Genomic DNA, 19,455 nt, shown 5'->3' with positions numbered 1-19,455 from the left:
AATAGCGTGATTAAACGCCATCAAGTAAACACCTTGGATTTCGCTGTTATTCTGCACCATTGCACTGCTCCTTCGCTCGGTTAGGCCAAGCCTTTTAAGCCCTTTCTTCGGCTTCAGTTCACTTCGATGCAGTCGATACTTTCTCTGCCCCCTTAAACAGTCGAAGCCGCTAATTTATCTCTTTGTATTGCCTGATAATATTTCTGCGTTTTTTATATCAATTAATTTGTAATGATTCCCGTATTCATGCAGTTATCCTTAAATGTTTGGAGAATTCTGTTTCCAGTAGTAACAACGATTTAAGCCAGACGTTCTCAAAACCACGGCGTTTCATAGACATTGTTCAACGTTCGCTCGTTTACGCATTTTTGCATAATATTATTCTTACTGTCGCGATCGAACAACGCCAATCTTTTCGTGCACACGCTCGTTCTCGTCTTTTCCTCTTCTGCCGAGTTTGTTTCCTCTGTGCGGCGCTTTTGCAAAGCCAAATGATTTGCATTATTTACGGAGAAACGCGCAATTCACAAGGCGAAACAAAAGCCGAGGAGAGCACGTAAACAGCGACTTTGCGCAAACATTTGCGTCTAATTAGCGCGGGGAGGACAAAAAAGAAGTGCATCGATTGTGATTTTCGGGCTTCTCTCTGTCTCTCTTTCTTTCTCTCACGAGACCGTGTGGCATCCTTTTCATTGTGCCGAAGTTGCGGTGGCGCTGTCCCGCGAGAGGCTCTTCGCTTCGCTGTGCGCAACACACGGAAAGAAAGATGGAAAACAAAGGTAGGGGAAGGCAAATTAATAGGGGTATCACGTGTATTGCCGTGGCCCGGGGAGATTCAGGGTATACTTGTACTTGAATTTTAATGGCTAATAATCGGTCATTTGAATTTTACTTTTTTGAATTTTTTCCGAAACAACGCGACTATGCAATTCGTAATTGGCACGTCTTAGTAACAATCGGATATGTGAAATTGCATCGGAAGGGGTGAAAATGAGGCTAGCAGTAAAAATAAGGAGAGAAAGAGAGAGAGTGAGAGAGAGAGAGAGAGAAAGTTGGTATAATAAACGAGCTATGCGGCGACCGCGTGAATCATCGGCAAATACCCGGCCGGCAGGGTGCATATTTATTGTTGGCCGAATCTCGCTTTTAGCGACTTCGTAATAAGTGCGAGCGCCTTCCTTGCACACAAAACCCTATAATTACCGGATGGCGAGTCTAAATTATTTACCGCAGCAGCAGCAGCCTGTTTTTTAAGGGTGAAACAGTAGAAGCAGCAGCAGCAGTAGTAGTGGTAGTGATAGTATGCAAGGGCCGAGATTTGTATGCGTAATTAGACGCGGCTCTTTCGGCGAGATTGATCGAGGCTGTTTGTTGCGGCTATAGTGCATTGCAGTTTACTTCTTTTTGCGAGTCGCTTGATAACAGTTGCTATCTTCAGGACGACACTCGCTGATCGCTCGGTCAAGATTGAAGATTCATCGGATCGTATGATTCGAACGAGCAGCGGAAATTATAGAAGGGGGCATAATTGCGAAACTTACATCAAAGCTCCGGTAGTTCCTCGCTTCTCTCGTCGATATTAGCCGTTTGCAAATGAATTTTCATAGGCGAAAGTCGTGCCTCGAAAGTTACACAGTCCAGCGACGAAATTCGATACACAGCGCTTAGTTCGTTGCATTGTAAGCTGCGAAGTGGACGCACGAGGAGCTACACGTCAACGCTCGTGGGGCCAAAGTCTAGACCGCGTGCAACAAAGGAGCTACCGCCCGCGATTGAAAGCTCACCCCGCCTTGCGCGCGCCCATTTAAGGGTGCGCGAGAACTTGGCATTCTCTCTCTCTCTCTCTCTCTCTCTCTCTCTCTCTCTCTCTCTCCATCAGCTTCGAAACTTCGATGCGCCGCCAAAACTTGCTTTCTCTCTCTCTCTCTCTGCGTTGCAGCAGGCCAAATTTTTCATTAAAAAGTACGAAGGCTGGAACGGGAAATCGTAACGAGGCAGTAGCAGCAGCAGCAGCGACTTGAGCGGCAATTTCTCCTTTTTCTTCCTCTTTGAAAGCTAGCGCGCGCGCGCGCGCTTTCGATCGGGCCACTGCACGCGACACGATTCTCTTCTTCTCTTTCTTTCTCCCGCGCACTTGCAATAAAGATTGAGTGCGCCGATTAATTACTTTTTCCAGAGTTGAAAATGAAGATTCTTTCGAGCCAGCGCTGTACGGGATATCAAACTCTTAGTAGCTTACGTTGGCGATGGAATTGATGATGACGATAACCGCGAGACGGATGACGATGCCAAGGCGAGATTTTAAGAAATCACGAGGCAGCTTGCAGTATCAGCAGTTCCGATGATATCTTTTTTTTTCAACGGCGCCCGATTCTCCGTCACGGCCAAGTTATTCATCATATCGTAACGCGCGAAAAGCACGGCATTATTTCAGTCGAAAATACGAAGGCGCCATAACGCAGTCAAAAATCAACGATCAATCTCTCCGCCGAAATAAGGCCTGCAAGCGGGGCGAGCGTCTAAAAGCGTAACGCGCAGCCGCGGAAGACAATGCACGCAGGCTGCTGATATTTATGCACGCGCGAATAACTATTCGGGGGAGAGAGCGAGCCATCGTCGAGCGATAAATTGAGCGTCTGCTGCCGAGGCAAAAGTGCAATAAAGCGCGGCATCACAATAGATCCGAATTAGTCGACGGGGACCCTCATAATTCCATTGTCGCTTGAGCGCGAGAGCAGAAGAGAGAGAGAGAGAGAGGGAAAAAAAATGAACAAAGACGAGTTGCAGCGACGACGTGTCCGAGAATAACAATGCAAGCACGAGAGGACGTAAATAACCCGCTGCTGTACGACTTCGCGTTTACTTGACTCGCGCGCTCTCTCTCTACTGGCAATTTCACGCGTTATTAATGGCTGGCCGTTTTTAAGTGTTTTAACGCTACTCGATTTGATTTACTTTCATGATGTTGGCTTTACAGCTTGAAGTCGTGCGCCGATCGCGGAAAAAGGAGGACTGATCGAGAAATATTATAGAAAGCACGAAAGCTCTCGCGATTGTTCGATAAAAATATACCCGCGATATTCCATTGGCATCTCAAAGTTCGCCCCGGGAAACGACAGTCGATATTTTTACGAGCGCGACCGAGAGGCGGCCGGTCGAAATAGTTTTTAAAAACAGGGTGCGTCGACGCACTCGCCACTACGGCGCAGTGTCTCGCTCGCGGCGAACGATCGGCAAGTGTCTCCGTGCCGAGACGCTCCAGCCCCGAAGCCGGGGCACGCGAAAGCACAGTTGCCGCATATATATCGAAGCGTGATAGTGTTGTCGCACGTCGCGCGGCAAATTCCTAAGTGCGAGAATTTACGACGCGGAACCGCACTGGTCAAGCGCGCGGCCGGCCGGTTTGCCGTTTTACTTAATTCCGGGAGAGCGGAGCGCCGGCGGCTCTCGCAGTTGCCGAAGATACTTTGTATATAAATTTCGGTCGGCGGTCTGCAAAGGGTTTGCGCGGCCGGGCCGCGCCGCGTTACGTCTATCGCCAAGCGGAACTTCCGCCAACAAGAAAGCTCGACTTGCCGCCCTGCGCCGGCAATCTAAAGAACTTGGGCCGTGCGCCCTGTCAGTGTGCGTTTCACGCCTCGAAGTGTATCTTATACAGTGAAAGAGAGAGAGAGAGAGAGATAGCTGAATACAAATCGTTTCCGATTTTTATCGGTTCGCGAAATAATTTACCGATTGCAAACTTGGTTGCGCGAAAGGCTAAAACTGGCGCAGAGTTTGTAATGGGCGCTTGTTAAGGAGCTTCTGCTCGCACTTATACGCGCTTTAGCGGATTCGTGTAGCGGCGAAGGCAAACGAGCGTCATGCCAGATGGCGCGTTCTGCTCTCGTGATGCAAACGTTTTGGCGTCGTCGAAAGTTAGGCCCTGTTTTGCTGGATCAAGCTCGCCAACATTGAGAGACGCATCGACGTTCTAAAAGCGAGTTAAACAAATACACCACTGTCCGCGCGTCGACCCGAGAGCAATAACCGAAATTACTATCGAGAAAAGTGGACGAGTTCGCAGCAACGCGTCTGATCCCGCGGCAAAAGGAAAGTCAGATCGCGCGCTCACGGCGAATATACACTTGCGGCTTACGCGTCGCGGTTATTTATTATTTCGCGCGTATATACGACGCGTATAGCATTAGCATATTTCCGTTGTTTAAAAATGAAATATTCGCCAGGGCGGTGGCAAGCCACCGAGTATCTTCGCTCTCTCTCCCATTGCTGATCTCCAAATAAGTGAGTCCGTGCTCCTTTGAATACCAAGAGAGAGAGAGAGAGAGACTCTCCTAAGTCACGATACAGCATCGCCCCTACTATTTGCGATCCATCCCCCTCGGGGCAAATCTACGACGGTTTCGTTGACTTTGAATGCCACTCTCGTTCACGAAAACCGACAACCAAGCTGATACGAATTAAATTGACGCGGGATTCGAGATTTTCTTTTCTTTTTTTTCCAAGAATTCACGCGGTTCGAGATGAACGCTTGGATGCGAGGATTCTTTTTGCCTTTTCTTTTGTCGTGTTATCGGCGTGACGCAGAAGTAATTTATGGATACGAATTTTTTTTTTCGTTGCGAGATAAACCGAATGTTTTAAAATGCAAACTTTTTGACTTTAATAAGATGATTCAACAATATTTGAATAATTGTTTATGATACAACATACTAATTATCAATTGTCCAATCCATTGCCAAGCATTCAATTTCTGTCACACAATTATAAACTTGTAGATTCTAGATAAAATTAATTAATAAAGGAAAACGTTTATTTCTATGTGTAATTCTCATGCAAGTCTTCAAAAAATTCATCAAATCCAACGCTATGGTAATTCGATTTCACATGTGATTTCACGTATATTCGGCATCCAAGCGAAAAACTACTTAATTTGCAATTAACAATCAATATAACCAATGGACTAGTCGGCAATAATTTAAATTTCAAATAAAGCTCTGTCTCTCGGACACAGTCCTGTGTCCATCGTTCGTCGCACACACAGTTTGTCTGCATGCACGCGCAGTTCTTTTTATCAGCCCTCTTTTTCTCTGCCGCGCGTCCGTATACATACGACAAATCAAGAAGCGCTCGTGCGAAAGAATTGCCGGAAACGTCGTGGAAAAAAAGGAAAAATCCGCTTGGCCCAGGTCAATCACGGCGAAAATTTTTCAACTCTGAACGTCCTGTTTGAAGGCCCGGATCGATTGCTGTCCTCTCTCTTGAAATTTTTTCTAGAGCTTTCATGGCCTTTGTTACATGCTATTAGATGCGGACACTAGAGATTTATTTAATTCACTTCTCAGCTGAGTGATCAATGAACAACCAAATGAGAGGTTCAAGGGTTGGATTTCAAAAATGATGATGAGATTTTATAAAAGTGAACGATCGCGCAATTTTCATAATTAAAATGACTTTAAATATTGCTGCACTGCAGTCGCCATTACGATATTAAAGTCAGTTTTGCATCTAAATATATAAATTAATAAATCTTTCACAAAATTCAAAAGTTATCTGTGTAAACGATTCGTGAATATCGTCGCGTTCTTATAAAAAAAGTCACGATTAACGTAATTTCAATAAGAAACTTGCAATTTCAAGAAAAATATATTTAATTTTGGAAACGCAAGAAAATTAAAAAAAAAACCTTTTTTATAACGAAACGCTAAGAAAACAGGTTAGAAAAAATATTTGCCAACGAGCATTCTCACACTGCAGTCTTAATGCAGCGTGCATACACGAGAGTGATTTAGTAGAGTAAAGGAATTTGGCCTACGTCGCTCGGCAGAGCAAGTGACAAGAGAGCACAGAGAGACAAGGATAAACCCGAAGAGGGTGCGGTATACAGTTCGCGAATCTCACGGTTAATCTTGATTTAATCCTTGACAAGCACTTAAGCAGCTGTTAAATTGCCATTCGTATCCAAGCGGGTACGTATGCACTCGACAGTAAGACGCCTATACGTCTTCATTTGAAAATGAAAAGTAGCTCGACCGTTAGATGGAGAACCTTGACAAATTGCTCGAAGAGAGGAAATACAAGTAAGCATCTCGCATAGACAGGGAGCAAAAGAAATTGTCCTAGCGTTCGTTCTCCTTCGCGAGCCTATCCACGGAGGCACGAAAAATAAGGGAGAGGAAGGGGGAGAGGGGGAGGCCATAAGATGGGCTGGGAAAAGAAAAGCGGCTCGTTATTTATGCGGCCGCGTGCGCCGAAATATCATATTTAATTTTTATTACGTCGGGCGAGCGCCGCGCCTCGTACATGCGCATCGGAGAGAGGAGGGTATGTAAATATGCCGTGATACATTGGGATACTCGCTTATAAACACCCCATTTTTATTCGACCAGCGTCTCTCTCTTTTCGCCCGTACCGGAGAGATAGCTGCCTCTTCTCTAATCCCATTCCAACGTTCTCGACGCCGCATGCGCGCGATATAGCGACGAACGGCTAATTGCGCGAGCGAGTCGTCGCTGCGATCGGATCTTTCAAAATTACATCGAACGAAAATCCGCCGATATTGTTTCCCTTTCGGAGTCGTAGTCGTGTCGATAGTGCGTTCGTCTCCCTTCTTTACGATCTCACACACACCGCTCGCGTATTTATTATCCAAGTTTTGCTCGTTCGCACGACGGCGATGTTTCTGCCTCGGTCTTTCTTTTTTTTTATTCTCCTCGCTGCTTCGTAGGCAGACTGTATAATTTTATGGTTCGCTCCTCTTCTTCAAGCTTCGAGGAAAAATGTGTGTACGTATGCGTGTGGCCCTGTTATATATACTCGCACGAATGATGTATCTGCGGTTTCATAATTTTAATGTTATTGCTATGCGCAATTGAATGACGCTATCAAAACTTTTTATTCATGGCCTAGAGACACTGTCAATCTTACTTCTTCGTAAAGTTTACTTGAATAACACGTCTGCGAGTTACTATTTGCATCAGTTTCCTTATTTCGACAAATTTAATTTGGCCAAGTTGACATCGGCAGATAAATATTCCTTTGTTGAATAAACATTGCATTTGTTAACCCAATCAGTTAATAGAGATTATCTCACATCGACAATATGCAAGAGAAAATCTTTCCATTCGTATCAGATTAAAAAATCGCCATATGGCGTCCTTCCAAGCTTATCTTTGCAAGGGTGCGAAATGTCATACTGCAACCAACCGCCCTTGCAGCCCACTGTCAATATTGCCAAATCTCAACCAAGCTCGTCGGCGTCAGCGTAATCACGTGACAAAAGCGAGTGGTCGTTGCACCGACATGCCGTACCTCGTTTTCTTTCGTCTGGGCACGGTGGACTTGAAAATGTCTCTCCTCTCCAGCTGCCACGACTCCACTTTACTTCCTCGAGCACGCGGCCATCATCGGCAAAAGGCCTTCGATAACTGCCAGCCTTTTCGACTTCCAACACCAAGGCCATCGACAACTGTTAGCTAGCGGTTTCAACGACACCTGCTCACCGATGATAGCACACTCCGAGTCTGCAGCGCCGCAAGAAGATAACCCCAGACGCAGAGCCAACGTTTCACTTCGTTGTGAGTGAGCGCGTGTGTGTGTTTAAGATGAATAACCACACCCTGGAAACTCACGATTAGTCGCATCTTCGTATTGTAAAATCCCAAATATTTTCTCTATAACAGCTGTTAAACTCATAGCTCACTTATTTATACCATAGAATATCGATCGTACCTCATACATACCAGATTTCCATGACCACGTGTTTGAATGAATCATTTTTTTTTTCTCATCCTAGATCAATAAATAAATGTGCATTCAACTAGTTTCAATTTAATAAACAAATCGCTCTTATATGATATGTTTGATGAGCGATTATGTGTGAGAGAGAGAGAGAGAAAAGCACGGTAGATGACGCGGTGCACAATAAATGGTTCTTCAATGGAACAGTTAATTAAACATTGAAAGTATATCAATAAAATGTTATATGTTATTCATTACAATTAAATTGATTTTATTAGGAGCATTAATTTTAAAAATTTGACGAACATCAACATCATCGGCATCAATAAAAAAAAAACAACAAACCTGTACACCAACTTTGCCCTACGTAAAAAGTGCGATGTAATGATGAAGATTGCTTTTCGATGAACTCGATGTCGGCAAGCAAAAAAAGAGAAACAAATTAGCCCAAGCATTTGTCTGCATTAAAAACGATTTGCATCCGGTGAAAATGTCTTCTACACATTGCGAGCATAAACACGTTTGCGTATACAGATTGCGATGCAGTTTACGTGCCTTCTCTCACGTGCGCCCATTTAGAATTCGCATACTTACGCTTCAGATCGAGCTCTCACGCAGCTGCGAGCGCACACGTGCTCGTTCCTTCCACCAAACGCGGCAGCTCCTGATAAAATTTCATCGAGCGAATCGACACGAAATTTCGTTAGATCAGAAAACATTCCACGAAGCAAATGGAAATTTGTCATTTTGTCGTCATTTATAACACGCGGCGGTGAACGAACGGGGAAAAAAGAAATGTCTTTGCGTAGTAGACTGCAGTGATGGAGCAAAAGGTGCCACAGACAAACAGACGGATAAACAGAGAAAAAAGACATGCACGTACATATGAATTTTAGCTCGTGAGAGAGAGAGAGAGAGAGAGGCACATACGAACTGGTTTTCTGGAGGGGAACGACTTCACATGTATGTGTGTGTGTGTGTGTATTACTGCTCGCTCGGCCGCGCGGCGAAACTTAACAAAACAATTTGTTCCAAAGCAAACAACGGCATCCGGTTTACTTGTGAATAAACAACATATTTATTTTTAGAGGCGCGCAGCATTTCTCTCTCTCTCTCTCGTCAACCGGGCTATGCTTTCTCCGTCGCTACTGTGGATATATACGAGGTAAAAAGATAGCTATTGAGTTACGAGGCAGCTGAGGATTTTTCAGAATCTACATATATACTGATTTTTGTCGTGTGAGAGTGACTTGTAGTATAAGATTTGTTGTTCTTGTTCTTTTACTTCGTTTGTGATTTGTAAGTATTAGCATTTGTTATTTGTAGTAATGCGTCTTTCGATTCATGTAAACAGATTTTTTATATCTCTGACCGACTTTAGTATAGTCTAGTCTATATTTCATATAAATTTCTTTATCTCGAAATTGCAATTTCTTTTTGACAAGAAAAACATTTTGAAAAATGTGTCTAACACATTTTGCTCGCAAACAAACGCGTGTCAAGAGAAACAAATGCGCAAGAATGGCTAAAATAATCAGCGAATTTCTCGAATGTGTGTACTTCGGCTTTCTGCGTGTTTATGCGATTCATCAGCATCCCCGCAGCAACTTAAGAAAAAGACTTGGCTCTCACTCGTTTGTACATATATTTGCTCATTGCTATTTGCAAAAAAAGAAAAACTTTCCTCTCTCATGGATGTATATAGGCTTGCGTCGAAAATACCGATGTAGTCATTCATTTGATTTTCTATACAACGAAACAGAATGATTACACATTTATTCACGTGTAGAGATATGCTTGGTAACGTTGTTCTTGTGCTTCAATAAAAAAACTTTCGTATTACGTCATCGAAGTCATAGTGCCAACACATGTACGAAAGTTAATTGTTGTACGTACACGTTGTTTACTCTCTGACATTTCTACGCTTCGCCCACACTTGTCTTTAGAGCGTGCTGCCTTCGCGCATGTTCTCTTGTTCCACGTGTATACATAGCATAATCGTACACATTTTAACAATATCCTAGAGCACACTCTTGGTTAGTTATCTATTTTAATTGATAATTTTCCAATACTTCACTATTTCATCGTAAAGGCAAATTAGTTCTAGAAAAAGTTTTACAGAAAAGTAATTAAATCTATAATGAAGTATCAATTGACATTTTTCAATTATGTAACTTTTATTGTATGTTTGTTTTTGTCACGTATTTACACATTTTGCATTTATCATTATAGAAAGTGGTGAAATCACATTAGCAGAAGTCAACATTTCTTGTTTATAACCATTGTAATTTCTTTCCAATCGTAAATTAAGGTAAAAACTGTATTACAATATAATACAGGCTCAACTTAAGGTTGTTGAATAGAATCCCGAGGGTATTTTGATCTTATATTTTTATACAGTGTAGTCTCGTATTTCCAATTCTGTGAAAACCAGCAGGCAATACACAGATCTTTCAATTGGAGAAAACGTATTTGCTATCAATCCGAAAATATACCAAAACCTTTGAGTATAAATATTGATTTTTCATTACTTTATTATTAAGTTATTGGGTTGGGTTGGGTTATTGATATAATAATCCAATTGATCGATACAATAACCTAATAAGTCAACTATGATTATTTCTTAATTTATAGAAAAAAAATAGTTATTAATTATTTTATTTTAGGAGCTAGTTACTGTTCTACATCTTGAATGTTCCCATATCTTGAATAAGTTCACAAATCTTTAAACAACACGAACGAATAAGCGGACCAGTTATAGAATTAGTTGTTAAAAAAAGTTGCTCATAAGCAACTGCTTAAGAACTTACCTTAATAAAAATAATAGAAAACAGAAGAAAGCATAAATGATGTAAATTTATTTTTATAATGACAATTCGGTTATTTCAACCATTCATGAAGTTAATAATTACAGCATCATAAAATAATCTGACATGAACTACTCGACCAAAAATGTTATAAATTGTCTGCATAAAGTCCACAAAATGAGAGAAAATAATTTAGGAAAAGGATCGTCTAGTGATATAAGCATATATAAAATTGTTTCACTTTTACTGTGTATCAAGATTAAGGTGACATTTTGAAAATAAAAAGTTCTTTTAAAAACGCACCTGACCACTTATTCAATGACATATCAATTGTGGTGAATGATACAGAACTAATAGTGGAAATTCATCTGGAATTGGACTCAGTGACCCACATTGGTATGAAACATTGTAAATTTTATTCTCAGACTTGGTAGAAGTACATAAATTTGCTAGTATAGTTAGCAGTTAGGCAAACGGAAATCTTATTTACAAAACAGATTGGAAATTAAAACATCGAAACATTGAAATTATACATTAAGGTATTGAAAAGAAATCTCTGAGAGTAACACATATCTTTCTATAATCAGAATTATACATAGATCCTTCATTTAGACGCTCCATATAAATACGAAAATTCTAATTTGGCTGTCATTTTTTTATTCAGAAATTGAAAATCTTCAAAAAACTGCGATATTTCACAAATTTCTATGGAATGCCACCAGTATATGGGCATTTCTCGGAAACCTTGAATCTGCTCATGCATACATTTTTTTTTCGAATTATCGAGCACGTGTCTGAAATTTTGATCACACGTTCTATTAGTTATCAGAATACTTTATTTAACGTGGTGCAACGTTTTAAATCAACGCATCAAACATTATAAACTTTTTTGAACGTTATTTTTTTTGTGATTTTAGACATTTTCTTGAAACATACATTCGAAAATCATGGAAACATTAATAAATAAACAAATGAACAACGGTAAAAGTAAAAAAAGTATATATAATTTGCAGAAAAACATATACCATTATGTTGACATACACGCGTTGGGATAATTGATGTTTCAATGGAAATAAGTTTCTAAAATAAAGTTTCAAGTTTATATCGTAGTTTTCTTGATATAATACTCTCTATTTTGTATGTTTTTAGTGCATGTTGCCGGTTATAAAGAGGTTTAACCCGAAAAGCACACCTAGCGCATGTAGTATTATTCTCATCAATATTTTTCATTTGTTTTCCGTGTCGTAACTTATTTAATAATCGCCAAAAAGAGGTTGCGAGTGAACTACCACCTAATAATGAATAAATATGAGTGCACACTTGTATTTAACAAGAAGGATGTGATATTAAAAAATGTCGTGTACACACTGATTTTTTACAAACAAATTGTATTTAAATTACCTCTTTTTAGGAGCAAATCATTCTGGCACGTCTAAATTTCTTTCTTTTCTGCCCTACCTTGCTATTGTTCTTGTCTAATAGTCATTTAAGGTGCGCACCGCCTACTATACTTAATTAAACCCATGGATTCTAACAGCTTGAAAAATTAGTGACACCGTTTTGATTTACCATAACATTTAGACACACAATTTTGACAAGTTGCTTTTAATTCTACTATTCAAATTTGACAGTGTAAAAAAAAAGCAAAACGAGAAAGTGGCATTCAAATGTACGTAAATTTTCCTACTTTTTTTACACTATAAGTATTTTTTACTCATAATCGAAAGCGGGGTAATTTTTTTATATTTACACGATCTACAGAACATACACAACAAGATTTTTCATTTGTCAATCATAGATAACAGTCCTGTAACACAAATATCGTAGAGTGACACAAAAGTAAAAACTCTCTGAGAATTGCCCATATGTATATCTTGAACTCGATAAATCTAATTGTCACTAAAGTTAATGGTTTTAGTAAAGTATACAAAAAACTTTTCTTATATGGTTAAAAACTGCAATATTGTCAAGAGATGAAGCATGTGCAACAATTACTGAATATTTGAGTGTATTTGAAAAAAGTTTATTCTTAATTGTTATTCGCAACTACAATTTTGATTCTGTAAAACTATGATAAAAAAACTTATCTTTGCTTTTAAACATTTTCAAGAATATATTTACAAATTTTATGACAAAAACTTTGCCTTGAATATTACAAAAACTTGGTCTTGAATATTTCAGTTTGGCTAAAATAACAAACGCTAGTAAAACCATATTATTCTAAGTAACATGGAAAACAGAGGAAGCATTATTAAACTGTTGCCTTCACTAAGCTAATGATAGGTGTATTGAGTTTAGAAATGTAAAAGAAACTTAGTAATACATAGTATTTCATATGAGAAGATCGTCGATACATTTAAAAATAAAGACACAGGAAATCAAAGCTTCATTGCAATATAAGGCCAATGGAAGGGCAACAGTTATGAAAACTAAAGAACCTATCAGTGAAGTTATAGAATATTCCAATACTGTATTATGAAATATTGAAACGCATCATATTACATTAAAGTAGTGTAACTTCCTTTTAAATTTTTTCTGAATGTAGTACATCAAATGAAACAAAACATATAAATTTAAAAAACTATAACTTTATTGACATTACCTGTAAACTTTTTTGAACTTATAAAAATTTTGAGTAACTAATGTAAAAATATCTTTGATAATTGAAAAATAATTTATAACTTTTCAATTATTTTAATACAATCAATCAGACTTTATAATCATACGTATCACACATACGTCAACATGTAAAATAGCATGGTTGTTTTGTTGTTAGTCATATACGCAGGTAAGACCGACGTTGCCACATCTCCTTTACAATAGTTCTGATTTTCAAAAAAGGTTATCGTGTTTCAACTTTAACTCTTAAAATCTTTGTGAACCTTTCGGTATGCCACGTAAAATATTGTATGATATAATTGCTTAAATAACATACCACCATAGAATATTAATAATTATCTTTTCTCTTGACTTTTTCTACAAAAAAAAACATTAAATTCAGTCATTTACTTCTCTATAAGAATCAATATTATTTTAGGTATTTTCGAATTTTTATTTCTTAGAAATACTTTCCGTAGAATTTATTGAAAAAATCACGTGGGTTCGAAATACATTATGTTCAATGCATTCAAAATAAAAGTTTTCTTAACTTTTGTTTAATCATTGAACACCTTTAAGCTCACCACAAGTGTAAGTTGCACTAGTTCTTATAAATTAGCAAACTCACCTGGTGGCAAACGCGCAACATACAGATGCAAAGCACATAATTCTCTAGAAGGGGGAAATGAACTTAAGCGGGTTACGCGGCATTATCATCAAGGGTGCCTCGCACTACTGCTACTCGCAACCTAATTCGGAAGATAAGATAAGCTCGTAAAATGCATGGTGCGCGATACTACTTCGCGCCGCACGTGTTTTATTGCTGTGTATCTCGCGTCTTCTCTCCGAAGGCTAGAGGAGGGAGGAGAGACTATGCCTCCACCACCCGCGACTCTTAAGATTTATCGTCATGTTCGATAGACCTTGCCAATTACGATACTGCATTTGCTTCCAGATTCGTGTTTTTTATTTTGACAGAATTAGACATTAGTTTACGTAACTTGAGCCAATGGTATCATTGAAAATGAGCTTATGATTCCAAAGTTGATAATTTATATTTTTAAATAATACTGATATAATTATTAAGTCAAGTTACATAGCAATTGTAAGTAATAACTTGAGAATAATTTTAGAAAGTTGAATAAATGTTGAGGCCATACTTAGGTAATCGATTCGATTTATCAATCGTATTGATAAAAAAGCAAAAAAAATTTCTTCATAGTGTCATTAATAATTAAATTATACAAATTGTGCATGTGCATTATAAAATCTGAAATAAACTTAACTTTGAACCATCTATAATTTTAAATGTCAGTAAGAATAAATTTGGAATGCAGTATTAACTAATTTCAGCTTAATTATATTTACGGTTTAAACAGATCATGATTTTGAAAAATGTTGCAAACCTCTCCAAATTTATAAAACTGATTGAACGAAATACAATAACAAAATTGTAATTCTTCGAGACAGCATAATGTTGTTATAGCTTCGCCGCCTTATCTTGTTTTCGTCTTATCTTACCCATCGATTGGACATTTTCATTTACTGCAAGAATTTTGAATAAACATATAGCAGTTCTGCTACCGCATGAAAACGAACATAGGAAAATATATTCTCCCTCATAAATTTGACGATCGTAATCGCGAACTGCATCAGTGGTTCTATTAACTGTCTTATTGGCAATTTGTCGTGTGCATGCGAAGACCTTTATCTTTGAATTTTTCATCTCTCAAAACTGTTTCGATACATACAGTATGATTATGCAATAAAATGTTTGAAAGCATTCCAAATCAACTCTCGCATGCAACGATTGTAAAATCAAACGATAATAGAGCCATCGATCGCACTCATTTAAAATTCGTGGAAAACTGGCAAAAACCGTTTTGGCCCCGCGAATATTTCTCAAATCAGTTTGAAAGCACACAAATCGAAACACATACACATACACACGTCCGCCTCATTATTCCACGAAAAGCGGTGCGTTACTTTCGGGCGCAAAACGATTGCGTCACGTGGCCTCGATTCAACCCGCGCAAGAGAAGCTTCTGTGAATAGCCGGTGGGCGTGTTGCTCATCTCTACAATTTTGCCTCGACGCTCAATGCACGAAAATTATCATTGAATTATAGCCGCACGGCTGCCTTTTTTCATGCTAATTAACATTTATTTATATCGCATACATTTATAGTCGCTATGTATTTACGCTGATCAAACATTAGAAATTTCTTTTTCGTGAATAAAGCAAATCTAACTTAATTAACTCGGTGTATATGTACATTTATGGAAAATTGAAATTGAAACAATTTGCTTTCTGAAAAATAAATTGTTAGCGGAAGCTGCTTATTATTTTATGACATAAGTTCCTGGCTGTACAAATTATGTATTCAACATAGCAATTATGCCCATTTCCCGATTGAGCTGATAAAATTTTCAAATCGTACGAGAAGCTTCCAGGAGCCGCCTAATAAGATTTGTAGGGTCACATTATGTCGATATTATCGATATTCAGTCAGACATTGTTACTCTAATTATTTCAACAAATGATGGTCTCGGCTTTGAAGACCAAATGTTCAAATAACTTTGTCTAACATAACAAGTATTTTACTAATAAAAGTGACTAAAAATAAATTCTTTTTTACAACAGTCGAACTTTTTCTCACGCACTCGAAAAAGAATGTCGCGAACTAGGCAAAAGCATAATAACGACTCTCTAGGCTTGAAATAAAGCTGGTGAAAAAAAGAAGGCAGTATAGGAAGACGAAGCACTCTCATTATATTCGGCTGATTTATGCGCGAGAGGTATGGAGGGAGATTTTTCGGGGCGCGAGAGTAAAAGTTAAAAGAAAAATAAAGCTTATGGGGTATAAAGTTGGAGAGAGAGAGAGAGAGAGAGAGAAGGAGAGAGAGAGGAGAGAGAGAGGAGAGAGAGAGGTGTAGTACGTCACGCACGCGGCACATCGACCGCGAAATTTTCTGCGTTATTACTTGAGATGCTGGATTATTCGGATTTTAAACTTTTGGAAAAGGTTCTCATACTTTGCGAGTAATTTAATAGCCATTCTTTTTTTTTTTTTAGCGTTAACTTATGGCTTAGCTTGGCTTTTGAGTTTGGGAATGTAATTATTGATGTGTAAGTACATCAACAATAAACCTAAATACAAATTTTGATCTAAAAATATTACAATTACTAATGTGAAATGAAGTTTTTTTAATCCCTATCAATATAATTTTTTTATTTAATAAAACCTAGATACCAATACTTCAATTAAGTATATCTATCGTAGATCTGTCAATCAATTTTAATTCATAAATTACGTTATTTTGAAAAATGACAAAATTACAATTATCTATTTAAAAAAAATGAATATTTTTATCTAACGATAAAAAAATCTACCGCAACCCCGAAATATCAGGATAAACATTCAACTGGAGAAGCACGGCAAAAGTTCCTCATAGAAAACCAACCTGTAACAGTCGTGTAATCCATATAGAATACAAAGTAAAAAAAACGAAAATATACAATATGCGTCTAGACTTTTTTACGCATAAAATAATAAGAGTCTCCAACATAAAAAAAAGAAAACATACGTCCACTCAAAATAAAAAGCGTACATGAAAACGCGTTTAGCGTGAACACACAAGCAAGCTCGAGAAAAAGTTCGGGTGCAGGCTACATATCATTTGAAGTCGCGCTTATAATTGTTTGAGCGCGCTAGTACTTGTCTTTTGTAACTTTCTGCTGGAGGCTTCTTTTCGTGTGTGCAGCATTACGGAGAAATGGCTTTAAGTTTTCGGCAAACAAACATACACTGTTTGATGTGAACTGCATTTTCAGGAAGCTGAGTTATTCTGTTTCTTTTTTTTTCTTTTGCTTCTTGTTTATTTGGCCTTTTGACTGTGTGCCACTTGTGAAGCACGCAAGTCTCAAGTACGTATGAATTAATCTCGGCTTTGTTTAAACACTCCTAAAACCTTTTTTGGCATGCTGTCGTTGTTGAAAGATGCTTTATTTGAATAAATATATAACTCTGGTAATATTTCACCGATGAGTTTTTATACATAAAATACAGTAACAAAGTGAAAATTATTTAATAAAATTTGATGTCTCCATCTATACGTCATTTATAATCGGATTGAATACAACGCATGAAAAGTGAATTGACGATAAAAGCTAATGACCAAAACTTGTTGATTACAGGGGCACATCGGCGAGAGCCCATTCGACAGCGGCTCCTGGGGAAAAGATCACTTTCAGCCGACTACTGTACCCTGGCAGGCGAACCTGCGCGGTAACGGCCGAACAAACGTAAGTGATTCTTTCAAACCATGTCCTTTTTAACTTGAATACAAAAGATTTTGATAACTCAAGTTACGAAATACAATTCTCTTGTAAATCTTTCTTGATTATTCGAAGATCTTCTATTAGCGAATTTTTAAGTTCTCAAATAACATAATAATATGAACATTTTATGCACGAAAACCAGCGTAAGCACATATAGTAAGGCAATCGATGGCGCGGCAATAATTCAGCGTAGCCTTAATGAAGAGCCGCAGTATCCGAGGCGTACATCCCGAGCGTTAAAAGAATACCTATTTTTTGTGCCCTCGACCACCATACCGCAGATGCGAATCTAAGGCCGATAAAGAGCGGTGCGGTCATCCGGGGCATTTAATCCCGTTTAATAGACTGTAAACGTTTGCGCGCGTGAGAGACTGAGCAGGAATTTAATGGACAACTGATACTAATCCCCTGGGCACTTAACTCCCGTTTCGCTGTGGCCATAATCGTGATATTGCCTTTATCAAGTTGTCTTTGCTCGATTCATGGATGCGTTTATGTCAAACTCCTAATGCGGTTTCGGTATTGTATGAATAAAGTAGGTCAGCTATGTTGATGTTTTGGTTGTATTATTGATTTTTGCAGTTCTTTAACAAATTATAGCTATGGAAATCAATAATGACCAATTTTTACTCTGCTAAATAATTATGCACTCTTTCCTGAACTTTTCAAAACTTGATCGGATAAATAATTTTTATATAGGACCAATTTTTGGCAACCTGAAATGATTACTAGATCTATTAAGTTATAAATAATATACTATTTTTTAAATTAATAAAAAAAATAAAAAATAAATACACTTTAATTAGAAGCGATGCAGATCACAAAAACGTATCAGTCGAAGTGATAATGCTAAAACTTAACGTTAATTACCACCATCGCAAAAGGAGAACCAGCACCAGTAGTCGAGGTCAATACGGTATAGCTTTCATTTCTTTGTCGCTCTCTCGCGCCATTTTTCTCTTTAAGAGTTTCCTCGGGTCCACGGTCCGGAGCTTCTAAATCACCGTTAATAATAAAAGTGGCAGAGGCTATCACGATGAGAATAAGAAAAAAGATAAGAATAGAAGTTGCAGGATGATATTTGTTGAAAATTCCGGTCTTGCAAAAAACCGCCTCGGAAGGTAAAAGGGAACCTTCCCTCAAGTACTTTATTAAATTTCATTGCTGGAGCTGGCGATTCCTGGATACGTTGAGATTGAAGTGTAGAATAAAATACTCACAATTAATAACGATTGTATTTTATTAGTTTGTGTATTTGTAAACTCTTACGATTGTGATTTGATTTAAATTTTGGCTGGTTTTATGTATACTAGATTTTTCTCCATGAATGTTATGAGTGGCGTATTTGTCGATTATTTGAGCAATATTTGGGAAAAAGTAGTATGATGGAACTCATAAGGAGCAACGTCTGTTGCTTAAAATGAGTAATATTTTCCTTGAAACGAGTACGTTTTGTAGTGTTCATAACTCAATTTGATTAAAGCTTTTTAGAATGTAGATTAAAAAATGCAATAATCGAGTCCATTTCATTTAAAAACCACATCTCGCTTTATTGGCTATTTATCAAAACCCACTTTGGCTCTCTCGAAGACAGCATTATTTTCCACGATGAGAAGGCGCAGGAGTATATAAGTTATACATAGCACACGCAGGTTTTATTTTGATTTCATTACAAGGCGGAATCGCGTGGGCGCGCGTAGGGCGCTTGCCGACGTTTACATTATATACAACGCCAACCGCGCCACAGTGAGTTTATAATTTGCTGTTTTGTTGGATTAGTTTTCCTTAAGGAAGCGGCCCTCGTCGTCACGGTTTTGTTATAACTGAAGTTTTGTCCCGAATACTCATTTTCTCCTCCGATGAACTTTGATAAGCTAATTCTAAACTATATGTATCTTTGATAGAATTTCTTGAAAATAAACAAAACTTTCCAACAGTGCATTTATTTTCATAATGTGTTTTTTTCTTT

At 38.2% G+C, this 19,455-nt stretch overlaps 1 protein-coding gene across 13 annotated transcripts in view; it reads left to right on the top strand.

Annotated features, from left to right (window-relative positions):
• The window catches only part of LOC131669845 (forkhead box protein P1), a 203,407-nt gene that overhangs the window by 83,457 nt on the left and 100,495 nt on the right, over positions 1-19,455 (top strand). For all 13 annotated transcript variants that reach the window (XM_058945022.1, XM_058945023.1, XM_058945018.1 and 10 more), the window contains exon 2: positions 17,343-17,450. In XM_058945022.1, coding sequence (XP_058801005.1) covers positions 17,343-17,450 — 108 coding nt within the window. The remainder of the gene's footprint in view (positions 1-17,342; positions 17,451-19,455) is intronic.

Source organism: Phymastichus coffea, unplaced genomic scaffold (genome assembly GCF_024137745.1).
Source record: "Phymastichus coffea isolate CEN01 unplaced genomic scaffold, Cenicafe_Pcof_1.1 PCOF00097, whole genome shotgun sequence".
NCBI classification, from domain to species: Eukaryota; Metazoa; Arthropoda; class Insecta; order Hymenoptera; family Eulophidae; genus Phymastichus; species Phymastichus coffea.
The sequence above is the reverse complement of the archived record's forward strand: the minus strand, read 5'-3'. Positions and strand labels throughout refer to the sequence as shown.